At 42.2% G+C, this 17,198-nt stretch overlaps 1 protein-coding gene across 1 annotated transcript in view; it reads right to left on the bottom strand.

Annotated features, from left to right (window-relative positions):
• Positions 1-17,198, bottom strand: part of stpg2 (sperm-tail PG-rich repeat containing 2) — a 55,899-nt gene that overhangs the window by 23,664 nt on the left and 15,037 nt on the right. Inside the window, exons 8-10 of the mRNA XM_071404225.1 lie at positions 9,787-9,946; positions 9,195-9,352; positions 8,816-8,908 (exon numbers count right to left, since the gene is read on the bottom strand). Coding sequence (XP_071260326.1) covers positions 8,816-8,908; positions 9,195-9,352; positions 9,787-9,946 — 411 coding nt within the window. The remainder of the gene's footprint in view (positions 1-8,815; positions 8,909-9,194; positions 9,353-9,786; positions 9,947-17,198) is intronic.

Here is a 17,198-nt window from a genome sequence, read left to right as displayed (position 1 = left end):
ATCTGTCAGCTGGACCGGGCAAAGAGTACCCCCCCCCCCCCCCCCATTCTTCTAGGTAAGTGGTTCCTTCCAAGGTGCACCATGGAGCAAAGATATGCATGCAGACAGTATCATGAGAGGAGGAGAGAGAGAGAGAGACACACAGAGTTTGATTTGACTTAACCTGCCGGTGATGGTCAGGACTTGCAGGAGGTTGTAAATTCATTTGATCAAGCTATGTAGTCTATTGATGCCTTCTTGATGAATAGATCAAACGAACATGTTCTGTTGTTTCTCTGTAATACGAGCCACCTAGCAATGTTATGAAGTTGGCATTAGCTAGTCAGTTAGATAGGTTCCCAATCTCTCAACTTCATAACTAGCTACCAAGCCATTTCAAGCTAGAGTAGCTTGTCTAACTATCTCAGCTGCCAGGCCTGCTGACAAGGTTGATAGACTTTAGAAAATACTCCAATGTATTTCATTATTGGGGTATAATACTATATACCAGTGTAACAGTTGTACTAATCTCCTACGGTAGGGAAAAGGTTCTTAAAGAATCAATGTGCTTCATTAATTCAAATGACAATTGAACAGGTAAAGAAGTATGCTTAGATAACCTATTACAATATACATATACAATGATTGTGACTCTAGACTTCAGGAAAAAGCTGTTTCAGGTTTTTGAAAAAAGCTAACTCCCCCCCCCCCCCCCCCGTGCACGATTTGAAGGAAACTTCCAGATGGAGAAGCGGGTGCATACTGTCTAAAGGACAAGGAATTGTCCCTAAGGTAAGCATGCTGAGAGACGGACGCAGATGCCTCTCAGGACTAACTGTTGCCTCGAGCACTGGCAGCATGTAGGCAGCGTGTTGCATTTGTTTTACAAGTTGAATACTTCAAGACTGTAATGTGTGCGCACGCACGCACGCACGCACGCACACACACACGCACACACACACACACACACACACACACACACACACACACACACACACACACACACACACACACACACACACACACACACACACACACACACATTGGGAAACACATACTGTACAGTAAGCATAGGCAAGCTAATGCTCTCTCTCTCTCTCTCTAATACCCTCTCTTTCTGTCTCTCTCTCTGTAAAACTCACTCTCTCTCTCTATAACACTCACTCACTCTCTCTCCTTTCTTTCATAGCCACTCTCTCGCATACCGACTCTCTCTCTCTCTCATACCCACTCTCTCGCTCTCTAATACCCTTTCTCTCTCTCTCTCTCGCTCCTTTCTCTAATATCCACTCTCTCTCTTTTCTCTCACCCAATATCTCTCTCATACCCACTCTCTCTCTCCTTTCTCTCATACCCACTCTCTCTCTCTCCTTTCTCTCATACCCACTCTCTCTCTCATACCCACTCTCTCTCTCCTCTCTCTCTCCTCTCTCTCTCTCTGTGTGGCAAATGGCATAATTTCTTCTGTGGTGGATCTGCTATTGCTCGTTTTGCTTCTCTGCACGACGGTAATTAAATCGATGCAACTCTTGTTCAATAAATGTATGTTTAGCAAGACTTCTAATTATTTCCGGCCACTCTAATTGAATAGATTACGTGCTCACGGGCCTGTTGCAGGGGACAGAGAACAAATGATTTTTCCATTCCCTGTCATCACCACAGCGTTGATATACTGAACCTTGACTTAGTCAGTACCTATTAGTAGCTGGCCCGTGTTCTCCTCATATTCTGTCTCGTTCCATAACAACGCTTAGATTGACAAGAAACATAAAAACGTACGTTTCGTTCCTTCCTCGTATGCATAACGGATATTAAAGTTTTAGCAGCCGTGTTTTGACCAACAGGGATGATATTCTCAGCTGGTTACTTTGGTGGCGGCTGGTAGAAAGGTGTAATGCTGTGAGGTACAGCTCTCTGTAATATACCCGCAGCTCCAGATTGTACACGGCTACACAACAGCAGAATGATATTGGCAATCACTGCTCAGTGCTCAAACACAATGCTTTCTTCTCCGGGTGGGGTGAGGGAAGAAATATCACTGATCTATAGATGTAAAGAATTGTGCCCAAGGGCAAGCATCAGCCCTAAATGAAATTGGACTATCCCTCTGGCTAGTCCCTAACCTCTGTGTCTGGGGGTCAGAGCCATTATCTACAGGGTTCTTCATTCATTTGAGCCCAGTTGCTTCTTATCATTTGTGATACCATCATTTCTGTCATTTCTCCAATAAGAAAAGAGATACGTCTCAAATGGAACCCTATTCCCTATACAGTGCACTGCTATTGACCAGAACCCTATTCCCTATACGGTGCACTGCTATTGACCAGAACCCTATTCCCTATACAGTACACTGCTATTGACCAGAACCCTATTCCCTATACAGTACACTGCTATTGACCAGAACCCATATAGGACTTTTGGATGATGATTTAAAGAAGAAGAAGACAGAATACAATAGGGACAGTCCTTCTGAATTGCGTTATCGAAAAAGGATTATACAGAAAGTGGAAAAACACTGACCTGTTTTTCTGTGTTATGCAGCAGCGCACGGATCTCCATTTTACACAAAGCACAGTCGAACCGTCTTGCAAAAAAATAAATCATGTTTGACTTCTTTTGAATTCAAGCTTAAGAAGTACAGAGGAAAGGGATAGTAAGAGATGAGGTTTTTCTCTTTTTTGTTCTCCCCCACATCACATAGTCCCTTCTTTGATAGAAGCGGCCTGATTATACACTGATTAGACACTTTTAATATCCATCGCTGTGGGATACAGGGGGAAGGAGAGCCGCAGCACTGCGCTAACTGCTGCGGCGTCTCAGGGTTTTTCATTAACTGCCCATAAAGGAGGCCCAGCATGGCGTTATTACAACTCTCTCAGATCCAGCTCCACATAGGAATCTGTTCAGACCCACCATGTGTGTGTGTGTGTGTGTGTGTGTGTGTGTGTGTGTGTGTGTGTGTGTGTGTGTGTGTGTGTGTGTGTGTGTGTGTGTGTGTGTGTGTGTGTGCGTGCGTGCGTGCGTGCGTGCGTGCGTGTGCGTGTGTGTGTGTTTGCGTGCGTGTGTGCGCGTGTGTGTCTGCGTGCGTGTGTGTGTCTGCGTGCGTGAGCACACGCATGTGTTTAGGAGAAGACAACAGGGGGGTAGGGGAACAGAAATGGTAAACAGGAAAACAGCCAGTCTCATCATAATCACGGACGCTCTCTGACAACGAAGAAATAGTCATCACATAAAATCCTCCTTCATTTGACTTCACTGTCAAACGCTGGCTATGAGATTAAACGGCAAATGATGTTGTTTGATGGAATATTAAATGTTTTTATTCCCCAAACGAATGGCGCCCTGGTGTAGGATGCCTGTTGATGTGTGACCCGACCGGGACTCAAACCCAGGTCCAGTGACTGTCAAGCCAACACCGTAATCTTTACGCCAAGAGGTCCAAACCTCTTGATGAGCTCACTAGGTGTTGGTTTAAGGTTGTTGCACTACACCAACCCTTTCCCTGGCTTTATTTTATTAAAAATTTTTATTTAACCTTTATTTAACTAGGCAAGTCAGTTAAGAACAAATTCTTATTTACAATGACGGCCTAGGAACACCTAAGTTCAGGTGCAGAACGACAGATTTTTACCTTGTCAGCTCAGGGATTCGATCTAGCAACCTCTCGGTTACAGGTCAACGCTCTAACCACTAGGCTACCTGCCGCCCCTAAAATGCTTTCCTAATCAATCTTCAAACAATACCCCACAATGACAAATCAAAAGCAGATTTTTTTGAAATTTTATCTAATTTATTAAAGATTTAAAACAGAAATACCTTATCTACATAAGTATTCAGACCCTTTGCTATGAGACTCGAAATTGAGCTCAGGTGCATCCTATTTCCATTGATCATCCTTGAGATGTTTCTACAACTTGATTGGTGTCCACCTGTGGTAAATTCAATTGATTGGAAATGATTTGGAAAGGCACACACCTGTCGATATAAGGTCCCACAGTTGACAGTGCATCTCTGAAGCAAAAACCAAGCCATGAGGTCGAAGGAATTGTCTGTAGAGCTCAGAGACAGGATCGTGTCGAATCACAGATCTGGGTCCCCAAGGTCCCCATTGAAGGTCCCCAAGAACACAGTGGCCTCTATCATTCTTAAATGGAAGAAGTTTTGAGGAGTTTTGAGAAGTTTTGAGAAGGCCAAACTGAGCAATTGGGGGACAAGGGCCTTGGTCAGGGAGGTGACCAAGAACCCGATGGTCACTCTGACAGAGCTCCAGAGTTCCTCTGTGGAGATGGGAGAACCTTCCAGAAGGGCAACCATCTCTGCAGCACTCCACCAATCAGGCCTTTATGGTAGAGTGGCCAGACGGAAGCCACTAATCAGTAAAAGGCACATGACAGCACACTATGAGTTTGCCAAAAGGCACCTAAAGGACTCTCAGATCATGAGAATTGTCTGTAGAGCTCAGAGACAGGATCGTGTCGAATCACAGATCTGGGTCCCCAAGGTCCCCATTGAAGGTCCCCAAGAACACAGTGGCCTCTATCATTCTTAAATGGAAGAAGTTTTGAGACCCTTTGCCCTTCCTTCCACCTCTGGCCTGCTCGCCTCCCTACCTCTGAGGAAGTACAGTTCCCGCTCAGCCCAGTCAAAACTGTTCGCTGCTCTGGCACCCCAATGGTGGAACAAACTCCCTCACGACGCCAGGTCAGCGGAGTCAATCACCACCTTCCGGAGACACCTGAAACCCCACCTCTTTAAGGAATACCTAGGATAGGATAAAGTAATCCTTCTAACCCCCCCCCCCCCTTAAAAGAGTTAGATGCACTATTGTAAAGTGGTTGTTCCACTGGATATCATAAGGTGAATGCACCAATTTGTAAGTCGCTCTGGATAAGAGCGTCTGCTAAATGACTTAACCTTTCACGAGCCTCTACCCCGGGTCCGGGATCACCCCCCACCCCCCCCACACACTGATTAGCATAGCTAGCATAGCTTCACAAGTAGATAGTAGCATCTAAATATCATTAAATCACAAGTCCAAGACACCAGATGAAAGATACAGATCTTGTGAATAAAGCCACCATTTCAGATTTTTAAAATGTTTTACAGGGAAGACAAAATATGTAAATCTATTAGCTAAACACGTTAGCAAAATACACCACTATTCTAACTCCATCAGTTTCTTACTCCTTCAGGTGCTATCACCAATTCGGCTCAACTAAGATATTGATAGCCAATAACCTATAAAAAAAACCATCAGATGACAGTCTGATAACATATTCATGGTATAGGATAGTTTTTGTTAGAAAAAAGTGCATATTTCAGGTAGAAATCACAGTTTACAATTGCACCGACCATCACAAATCGACTAGAATTACTAGATAGAGCAACGTGTATGACCAATTTACTCATCATAAAACATTTCATAAAAATAGACAAAGCATAGCAATGGAAAGACCCAGTTCTTGTGATTTCAGACCATATTTCAGATTTTCTAAGCGTTTTTCAGCGAAAACACAATAAATCGATAAGTTAGCATACCACATGTGCAAACGTTACCAGAGCATCGATTCCAGCCAAAGAGCGCTATAACGTAATCACCGCCAAAATATATTAATTTTTTCACTAACCTTCTCAGAATTCTTCCGATGACACTCCTGTAACATCATTTTACAACATACATATACAGTTTGTTCGAAAAGGTGCATATTTAGCCATACAAAACCGTGGTTACACAATAAAAATACTAGGAAATCAAGCCTCAATATGTCTGACGTCATCTATCAGAGTGATCTAGTTTAATTGAAAGCTAATCATATACTTGACTAAAAAATACAGGGTTGACAGGAATCGAAAGACAAATTAGTTCTTAATGCAACCGCTGATTTACATTTTTAAAATTATCCTTACTTTTCAATACAGGGTTCGCCAAGTGAAGCTATACCAAACAAAATGGCGAAATATGCGTTTAAAATATTTCGACAGAACAACAATGTATCATATTAAATATTGCTTACTTTGAGCTGTTCTTCCATCATATTCTTGGGCAATGTATCCTTTCTATGTTATAAACGTCTTTTGGTCGATAGATGTCCTCTGTCCTTCGAAATATCCACTAACGATCGAACGGGACCCCAAAACGTGTCCAAAGTTTCAGAGTGCACAACAAAGAAATTCCTCAAAATCGCACTAAACGGATATAAATTGCTATAAAACGGTTCAAATTAACTACATTATGATGTTTTTAACAACTATAACGACTGAAAACATGACCGGAGAAATATTGCTGGTTAGACAAGGATTTGGAATGAGGCAAGTCCGATGTCCTTCACGCTTCAGGCGCGCGACGAGAAAGGGTGGTCCCTATACATTTTGTGGTTTTATAATGGCTGGGATTGTGCAATAGACTCCATTCAAAACGTGATGACGTACAGACACCCAGAGGAAGACGTAGGCAGTGTCGGTTTCTTCATAGCATTCACTGTCGCCTTAAAAACAGACTCCAGATCAGGGGTAAAAATTTCTGAAATCTGAACCCTGTCATGAAAAGTGCTGTAGATATTGTTCTGTACCACTCAGAGACAAAATTCCAACTTCTATAGAAACTAGAAGGTGTTTTCTATCCAATAATAACAATAATATGCATATTGTACGATCAAGAATTTAGCACGAGGCAGTTTAATTTGGAGACCCAAATATGCTAATGCGGAACAGCACCCCCTATAGTTGCAAGAAGTTAAATGTAAATGTAAATGTAAATGAGAAACAAGATTCTCTTGTCTGATGAAACCAAGATTGAACTCTTTGGCCGGAATGCCAAGCATCACATCTGGAGGAAACCTGGCACCATCCCTACGGTGAAGCATGGTGGTGGCAGCATCATGCTGTGGGGATGTTTTTCATCGACAGGGACTGGGAGATTAGTCCGGATCGAGGGAAAGATGAACAGAGCAAAGTACAGAGAGATCTTGATTAAAACCTGCTCCAGAGCACTCAGGACCTTAGACTGGGGTGAAGGTTCACCTTCCAATAGGACAACGACCCTAAGCACACATCCAAGACAACTAAGGAGTGGCTTCGGGACAAGTCTCTGAATGTCCTTGAGTGGCCCAGCCAGAGCCCGGACTTGAACCTGATTGAACATCTCTGGAGAGACCTGAAAATAGCTGTGCAGCGACGCTCCCCACCCAACCTGATGTAGCTTGAGAGGATCTGCAGAGAAGAATGGGAGAAACTCTCCACATACAGGTGTGCCAAGCTTGTAGCATCATACTCAAGAAGACTCGAGGCTGTATTCGCTGCCAAAGGTGTTATAACATAGTACTGAGTAAAGGGTCTGATTTAAGAATAAGGCTGTACCGTAACAAAATGTGGAAAAAGTGAAGGGGTCTGAATACTTTTCCGAATGCACTGCATATAACTTTTGCAACGACCTGTCAAAATGAAAGTCACTCTTGAAACACTCACGTACAACCAGACATTGATAGATAGATAGATAGATAGATAGATAGATAGATAGATAGATAGATAGATAGATAGATAGATAGATAGATAGATAGATAGATAGATAGATAGATAGATAGATAGATAGATAGATAGATAGATAGATAGATAGATAGATAGATAGATAGATAGATAGAATGATTGACTGATTGGAGACAGCTTGTGTCAATTAAAGAACATTTCTTACTATTTTCTACCTGCAGCAAACCTAGTGGATAATGCTGGAAATACCGGTCAAAGAAACCTCCACATAAAACTGTCCCTAGTCATACCGTAGAGGCTCCTCAGAGAAGGAAGGGGAGGACCATCCTCCTCAGTGAATTTAATAAAAAATGTAATTGTAAAACATTTAAAAAGTTATAATTTTTAGATAAAACTATACTAAATATAATCATATGTCACCAAATAACTGATTAAAACACACTACTTTGCAAAGAAGGTCTACAGTAGCCTCAACGACACTCTGTAGAGTAGCACTACACAGGGAATAGGGTGCCATTTGTGACACAACATACAGCTGTTAAAGGTGATTAATAAGAGAAGCAACTTGCTGGGAGAGAAATTAATTACACGTCTCGTTTTATGATGGTCCGGAATTGATCAATATGGGGGGGAATGGGGACGGCGTTGTGCGTGGAATAAATTGTCAGTGTTGACAGAGGGAGCAGCGTGCTCTGGCTGAGCTTCAGGACAACCTGGGACAAATGCTGCCAGCTGAGATGCACTATTTAGAGAGGAGAGCTTAAACCCAGGCTTATTACTCCCACTGAACTGCTGCACACACACACACACACACACACACACACACACACACACACACACACACACACACACACACACACACACACACACACACACACACACACACACACACACACACACACACACACACACACACACACACACACACACACACACACACTAACAGCAGCACAGAGCCTCAGACCTTCAGCGAATGAGTTTGTGTGTGTGTGTGTGTGTGTGTGTGTGTGTGTGTGTGTGTGTGTGTGTGTGTGTGTGTGTGTGTGTGTGTGTGTGTGTGTGTGTGTGTGTGTGTGTGTGTGTGTGTGTGTGTGTGTGTGTGTGTGTGTGTGTGTGTGTGTGTTTACAGGTTGGTCATTTATAATTGAAACTTTCTTAGCAGACTAGAGACTGCCGTTCTGAGGGAAGGTGGAGGATCTATTGTGAAACCTTTCTGACTGTATGTTTTTGATACTTTCCTTAGTTCACATGCTGACTTGATGCCTGTTCTAAACAGCTGTATCACAGCATGCACGCTGAGTCCGTGCTGGTGGTGTGTGTGTGTGTGTGATGAATCAATGCCCCGTAGTCTTACTTTAGCCACCAGGGATATGGCCAGTCGTTCTGTGGCCGACTTGAATGCTGCTGTGTGCTGCTTCTTGTACAGCTCCTCTGTCTTCTTCTCCACCTAGACACACACACACACACACACACACACACACACACACACACACACACACACACACACACACACACACACACACACACACACACACACACACACACACACACACACACACACACACACACACACACACACACACACACACACACACACACACACACACACACACACACACACACAGGAGATGAGAGTGTTTGCTGAGCTCTGTAATAATCCTCATGGTTCTACCACACCACAGATCAGATCATGGGCTTGTCTTTCTAGCAGTGCTGAGAGCAAAAAGTCCTACCTTGTACTGGCCAGGCCCAGGGACCTCGTCATTGTTGTGGAACACGAGACTGCGTTGGGCTGTCGAACCGAAGCCTCCCTTCCTGGTACTCTCTAGGTAAGCCTTTTTCATGCTGTCCTGGGCCAGGCCATATTCAAACATATTATAGGCACCAGGACCTGAGGTGGGAGCAGAGCATTAACACAGGCGGGGGTGGGGACTGTGTTGACGTGTGTGTAAGAGAGGCAGTAAATGGATAAATGTGGGGGAATGACTGTTCGATTACCCGGCGCCTACCTTGATACATTAAATCTCTCCCTGTACACACACTAACACTACAATACATAAAAGCTCTACTTCACACGGACTGACGTTTCAGTCATCACTGAAACTACCTTTAACCATCTATCTATGCCGGGCATTTATGCACTTGGCAAATGGCAGTATTTCCAGATGATGTACTGCCACCATGTATCAGCCATAAAACATTCGCCCGGCCGTTAAGTACATAAACACACACTGGGTCAGCGATGTGAGTAACGGGGAGTGTTTGAGAGGTGTGGGGGAGACAGAGTGTGTTGTGGATTTATATTATACACAAACACACAAACACCTGGAGTGGACTGTTTCCGGCTGTCAGGAAGGAACCGAACAGCAGTCAGGCCAAAGGGATTTCTCTGCATTCCAGTGGTCTTCTTGAGGATCTCTAGAGCACAGCGCGGGTCATTGTACATACCTACAGGAGGAGCCAGTTCCTTCACAGGACTGAACCGCTGAGAAGGAGGGACAGACAGACAGACAGGGGACACCAAACAGTCATGTCATCCACTCACAATGCTGCTATCCTGGGTATCAGTATGTTTCAGCTCTTCATGTTTGGCATGAAAAGGAGTGGCAAGGAGTGGCATGATGGCACAAACAGACTGGTGCCCTGTCTACAATGCTCCCTGCATTATCTGCTATCTACCGTAACTACACGCCTGACCACAGATCATTATCTGCTATCTACCGTAACTACACGCCTGACCACAGATCAGAATAGAAAGACGAGGAAAACAGACCAAGGGTCATACTGAGGAAGTAATAAAGGTCCACTTGTTTAACAGACTTCATATCTCTCTCACTCCTCAGCTTTGGAGGATGATTTGGCGTTGAAAACTGCAGGTGTGTAGACTGAGAAGCCGGTCTCCCCACTAACCAAGGACACTCCCCTTTCCTCTAGAGAACACTTCTACATGGCTAGGTTAAATCAATAGTTGAAGAGGTCTTCCTCTAGAGAACACTTCTACATGGCTAGGTTAAATCAATAGTTGAAGAGGTCTTCCTCTAGAGAACACTTCTACATGGCTAGGTTAAATCAATAGTTGAAGAGGTCTTCCTCTAGAGAACACTTCTACATGGCTAGGTTAAATCAGTTGTTGAAGAGGTCTTCCTCTAGAGAACACTTCTACATGGCTAGGTTAAATCAATAGTTGAAGAGGTCTTCCTCTAGAGAACACTTCTACATGGCTAGGTTAAATCAGTTGTTGAAGAGGCCTTCCTCTAGAGAACACTTCTACATGGCTAGGTTAAATCAGTTGTTGAAGAGGCCTTCCTCTAGAGAACACTTCTACATGGCTAGGTTAAATCAGTTTTTGTAGAGTCCTTCCTCTAGAGAACACTTCTACATGGCTAGGTTAAATCAATAGTTGTAGAGTCCTTCCTCTAGAGAACACTTCTACATGGCTAGGTTAAATCAGTTCTTGAAGAGGTCTTCCTCTAGAGAACACTTCTACATGGCTAGGTTAAATCAATAGTTGAAGAGGTCTTCCTCTAGAGAACACTTCTACATGGCTAGGTTAAATCAGTTTTTGAAGAGGTCTTCCTCTAGAGAACACTTCTACATGGCTAGGTTAAATCAATTGTTTAAGAGGCCTTCCTTCCACACCAAACACTGCCGATCCATTCGTACATTCCCATTTATAGAAGGTGATACACGAAAAGAGGGGATCGATTATAAAGAGTGCATGTGTATAAAAAAACAATAATAATGTTTTATTGTCACATACACCATATAGGTGCAGTAAAATGTGTTGTTTTACAGGCAGCCATAGTACTAATGCTTATTATGGAGCTCTTACAGAGGGAGGGAGGCAAGGGGAGGGGGAGGGAGAGAGGGAGGTAAGGGGGGAGGGAGGGTTCAGTCAGGACGCAAGCAAGGCTGAATATGCCAGATTGTATAAAGTGCTACATTAACTCATGTGGGGAAACTGAGGCTGAGGTATACAGTACCAATACAGGGCTCCTGAGAGGAGAGGAGAGGAGAGGAGAGGAGAGGAGAGGAGAGGAGAGGAGAGGAGAGGAGAGGAGAGGAGAGGAGAGGAGAGGAGAGGAGAGGAGAGGAGAGGAGAGGAGAGGAGAGGAGAGGAGATGAGAGCAAAGGAGAGAAGAGGAAAGGAGATTAGAGCAGAGCAAAGCAGAGGAGAGGAGATAAGAGGTGAGCAGAGGAGATGAGAGGAGAGCAGAGGAGATGAGAGGTGAGCAGGGGAGATGAGATGAGAGGAGAGGAGAGCAGAGGAGATGAGAGTAGAGGAGAGGAGAGTAGAGGAGAGCAGAGCAGAGCAGAGCAGAGGAGAGGAGATAAGAGGTGAGCAGAGGAGATGAGAGGAGAGCAGAGGAGATGAGAGGTGAGCAGGGGAGATGAGATGAGAGGAGAGGAGAGGAAAGCAGAGGAGATGAGAGGAGAGCAGAGCAGAGGAGATGAGAGGAGAGGAGAGGAAAGCAGAGGAGAGGAGAGTAGAGGAGAGGAGAGTAGAGGAGAGCAGAGCAGAGCAGAGCAGAGGAAAGGAGATGAGAGGAGAGCAGAGGAGAGGACAGCAGAGGAGATGAGAGGAGAGGAGAGGAGAGGGTGGGCTACAGCTGCTCCTCTCATTCCCCTTCCTTCTTCTGGATGAGTGTCAGATGGCGTGGGTGGCGCGGAGCCGGAAAGACGAGGATCACAGAGGCAGAGCGTCCTAGCTGAGAGACCTAGAGAGACGACTTCACAGGGCAGAGCGGTATGCTGACGCAGTGTGGGGCCAGAGAAACCAGGTCAGAGCCGCTAATGCCTGCTAACTCCCTCTAACTCCCAGCTAACTAACTTGCACTAACTCCCACTAACTCCCATTAATTCTCACTAACTCACTTGCACTAACTCCCACTAAGTCCCATTAATTCTCACTAACTCACTTGCACTAACTCCCGTTAACTCACACTAACTCGCACTAACTCCCCCTTACACCCGCTCTGTAGAGTCCAGAAAGAAGACTGTCTGTCAACTCCAACCCGTCTGTCTCTCATCAGAAACTATAGAAGTGTATGCAGATGGAGCTGATCTGTACCCCAGTGGAATGTGTATTGGGGGATGTGTGTGTTTGTGTGTGTGTGTGTGTGTGTGTGTGTGTGTGTGTGTGTGTGTGTGTGTGTGTGTGTGTGTGTGTGTGTGTGTGTGTGTGTGTGTGTGTGTGTGTGTGTGTGTGTGTGTGTGTGTGTGTGTGTGTGTGTGTGTGTGTGGGCTGAGAGAGTGTTAATTAAGACATCTGTCAGGGGTTTCTTTGAGTCTAGCTATCCACATGACGCAAAAAAAGAGTTCTGCTGAAATGCTGTAGCAATCTGAGCTCCTCCTAATCCAACAAGGAATTAATCTGAGGTCTAAATCCCAAATGGCACCCTATTCCCTATATAATGCACTACTTTAGACCAGAGCCTGGTCAAAATAAGTATATTTATATTAACATTTTTAACAGGGAAGACATATTGAGACCTAGGTCTCTTTTCCAAATGTGCCCTGTACTATACAACATAAATACACACATTATACACATAATATACAGTATAAACAGTACCAGTCAAATGTTTGGACACACCTACTCATTCAAGGAGTTTTCTTTATTTTTACTTTTTTTTTTACATTGTAGAATAATAGTGAAGACATCGAAACGGGCGGCAGGTAGTCTAGTGGTTAGAGTGTTGGATTTGTAACCGAAAGGTTGCAAGATCAAATCCCCGAGCTGACAAGGTAAAAATCTGTCGTTCTGCTCCTGAACAAGGCAGTTATCTTCTCTAGGGTAGGGGGCAGCATTTGGAATTTTGGATGAAAAGCATGCCCAAATGAAACTGCCTGCTTCTCGGGCCCAGAAGATATGATATGCATATCACTGGTAGATTTGGATAGAAAACACTCTAAAGTTTCCAAAACTGTTAAAATAGTGTCTGTGAGTATAACAGAACTGATTTGGCAGGCGAAAACCTGAGAAAAATCCATTCGGGAAGTAATTTTTTTTTTTTTTTTTAGTTTTCTATTCAATGCCATTACAGTATCCATTGACTTAGGACTCAAATTGCAATTCCTATGCCTTCCACTAGATGTCAACAGTCTTTAGAAATTGTTTCAGGCTTGTATTCTGAAAAATGAGGAAGTAAGAGCAGTCAATGAGTAAATGAGTAAATGAATGTCTGCTGAGTGCAACCATATGAAGATCATCAAAGGTAAGGGATTAATTTTATCTCTATTTCTGACTTGTGTAACTCTTCTACTTAGCTGGTTACTGTTTGTAATGATTTGTCAGCTGGGCTATGTTCTCAAATAATCGTAAGGTATGCTTTCGCCGTAAAGCATTTTTTAAATCTGACACCGTGCTTGGATTCACAAGAAGTTAATCTTTAAACCTATGTAAAATATGTTTTGTTTTCTGAAGAGGTGGGACGCTAACGTTTCACATACCCAAGAGAGGTTAACCCACTGTTCCTAAGATGTCATTGAAAATAAGAATTTGTTCTTTAACTAACTTGCCTAGTTAAATAAAGGTAAAAAAATAAACAAAATTAAATAATAAAATAAAAATATGAAATAACACATATGGGATCATGTAGTAACCAAAAAAGTGTTAAACAAATTAAAATATATTTGAGATTCTTCAATGACGGCTTTGCACACTCTTGGCATTCTCTCAAACAGCATCATGAGCTTGTCAACTGAATCTAAAATAGAAAATATATTTTGATTTGTTTAACACGTTTTTGGTTACTAGATGATTCCATATGTGTTATTTCATAGTTTTGATGTCTTCACTATTATTCTACAATGTAGAAAATAGTAAAAATAAAGAAAGACCCTTGAATGAGTAGGTAGGTACACACTTTTGACTGTTACTGTATATATATATATACATATATATTAAAATACAAAAACACAGTGATGGGAAGCACAAATAAAACATCACAAATCACCCAGAAAAACTGTAACATTCCTCCACAAATAATTTCCCCAATCAATACTTTAAACTGCCCCGAACGGCACCAGAACATCAAGATGAAATGGATTTTGAATTTTGTTCCAGCAATACGGTGCATTAAAACTACATTTACCTTGCTCGGTGGAGACCCAAGGAACCTCAAGAAGTTAACCAATCCTGTGAACGGGTTAGGCAACTGAGTGTCTATACTATAAATTAGATAAGATGAAAGTTTATGAATTAGGGCCTTGTAAACAAAAAGTAATGTAGAGATCTACGGGTCTTTAGCGAATTCCAGCCAACCTTTTGATACAAGATACAGTGATGAGTATCAAATCTGTTACCTGTAACAAAACTAAGAGCATTATGGTAGATGGCATCCAAAGGTTTAAGAGTGGTAGCAGCTGCACTTTGATAAATAATATCACCATAATCAAGAACAGATTAAAAGGTTGACTGAATATTCTACTTCCTACTGCTTAGAGAAAGACACAATCTGTTTCGGTAGAAAAAGCCAACTTTAAATGTTATCTTCTTAAACCAGCTCGTCTATATGTTTTTAAACGTCAAATCCATATCAATCCAAATGCCTAGGTATTTATATGCGGGAACACGTTCAATTGGAGAGCCGTCTAATGAGTTAACATGTAGTTAATCTGAAACATTCTTACGAGAGTTTAAAAACAACATGTATTTCGTTTTGCCCGTATTAAGCACCATTTTTAAATCAGCAAGGGATTCATGCATAGCTATAACATCTGACTGTAGTTTTGGCACAGCCAGATCAACAGTCGGGGCAATAGCATACATAACAGTATCATCCTCATATAGATGACGTTTACAATTTGTGAAGAGAACTTGGCCCAGATTCACAAAACACTTATAATGCAAAAATTAAGAAGCTTCTTAAGAAAAGAAAAAAAAGAAGTTCATAAGACTCCTCAACAATATTTTAAGATTTAATGATTTTCTTAAGCACTTCTGAAATATCTTCTTAGGAATTTCTTAACTGTTTTCTTAAGACGTTTGTTGCTAGTCAACCGATTTAGCTAGCTATCTTTGCTATAGCAATAGCAATCATGTTAGCATATTTCCTACTGAGATTACTGTTCTAAAACATGTTCTTGGGTTTAAAATAATCAATACTGAAACTTTCAGGTTAAGTTTGTGAGTTAATCAAACAGGTTCAATTGCTTTCATCAGTTTATTCTCTCACTGCCCTGAGTTTAAGACGAGGGTTTAGCCATCTTGGAATTAAGAAAGCAATCCAATAACTTTATTTTCAAGAATCTAATTTCCTCTTAACTTTTTGCTTAAAGAGAAACATAAGAAATAAGGCAAGAACATGTCCAATAACCTTTTTGAAGAATAGCAACTTTGCTTAACTTTCTTCATAAGTCTATAGTTAAGGAAAAAATGGCAGTTAAGAAGACATTTCTTCTTAAGAAGGTTTTGTGAATCTGGGCCCAGATTCCAAAATCGACTGCTGTGATACACCTTTATGCACTTCAAGAAATTCAGACTTAACCTCATCAATCACGCTGGTCTGAGTTCTGTCACTAAGATAATCATGAAACCATGAACAGGCGTCAGAGCTCAGGCCTATCGAGGACAACTTAGTCAATAAAATAGCGTGATCAACAGTATCAAGAGTTTTGACTGATCCACAAACAAAGCAGCACATTTCTTTTTAGTGTGTAAAGCATTGACAAGATCATTAACTACTAAAGTGGTAGCTGTATTAGTGCTATGCCCAGGACTAAACCCTGATTGGTTGACATTCTAAATACATTTCTCAGTTAAAAAAAGAGCAAAGTTGTACATTTACCAAGGATTCTAGAATCTTAGCTGGACAAGGAAGCCTTGAAATGGGGCGATAATTAAGATCTCTACTATCCCTGTCCTTATGGAGTGGCAGAACAAGAGCTGAATTCCATACTTTTTGAATATTTCCTGATAACAATGATAAATAACTCATGTGGGTTATTGAGCCAACAATGATGGGCACTGCACACTTAAGCAGACCAGGATCCAATTGGTCAGCCCCCTGTGGATTTCTTGTTGTTTATTGCTAGCAAAGCATCCAGGATGTATTTTTCTGAAAATAACCTAAAAGAAAAGCTTTGACTATCATTTCTCTGATCATTCAGAAAGTTTCCCCTATCAGCATCCAGCCCAGTATCATTGTGTATAACCTTAGAAGTTATTCCAAAGAGAGAGCCCGCTGAAATAAAATGGTCATTAAATGCATTAATAATGGCATTTTTTCCCATAATGAGGCCAGTGTCTGAATTAATGTGTTGTGGCAGAGAGGAGGAAGTAGAACCCTTCAGGGATTTGACAGTTATCCAGAATTTAGCCGGGTCCCATTACAATGAGAAAGAGCGGTTACATAATAATCAGATTTAGCCTTTCTGATTTGTCTTACACAATGACTCCTCAGTTGCTTAACAGCTTGCCAGTCCGGGCCTAAGCCTGTGTTCCTGGCCTTGACACAAGCGTGATCTCTTTTATTAGTGACTTCTAATAATTCCGGAGTGTACCAGGCATTCCATCTACCTTTAACCCTTCATTCTTTGAAGGGAGCATGATTATCCACAATAGTATTAAAGACATGTGCAAAAAATCTGAAAGATAAATCAGGTTCTGTGATAGCTGAAATACAATCAAGATCACTAAAATAAAGATCACGTTAAAAAGCCTTTTTGCTGAAGTTTTTAAAGTTCCTCTTTGTGACGACACGAGGTTTAGAATTGTGTATTCTCACATTTCT

Source organism: Salvelinus alpinus, chromosome 5 (genome assembly GCF_045679555.1).
Source record: "Salvelinus alpinus chromosome 5, SLU_Salpinus.1, whole genome shotgun sequence".
Lineage (NCBI taxonomy): Eukaryota > Metazoa > Chordata > Actinopteri > Salmoniformes > Salmonidae > Salvelinus > Salvelinus alpinus.
The sequence above is the reverse complement of the archived record's forward strand: the minus strand, read 5'-3'. Positions and strand labels throughout refer to the sequence as shown.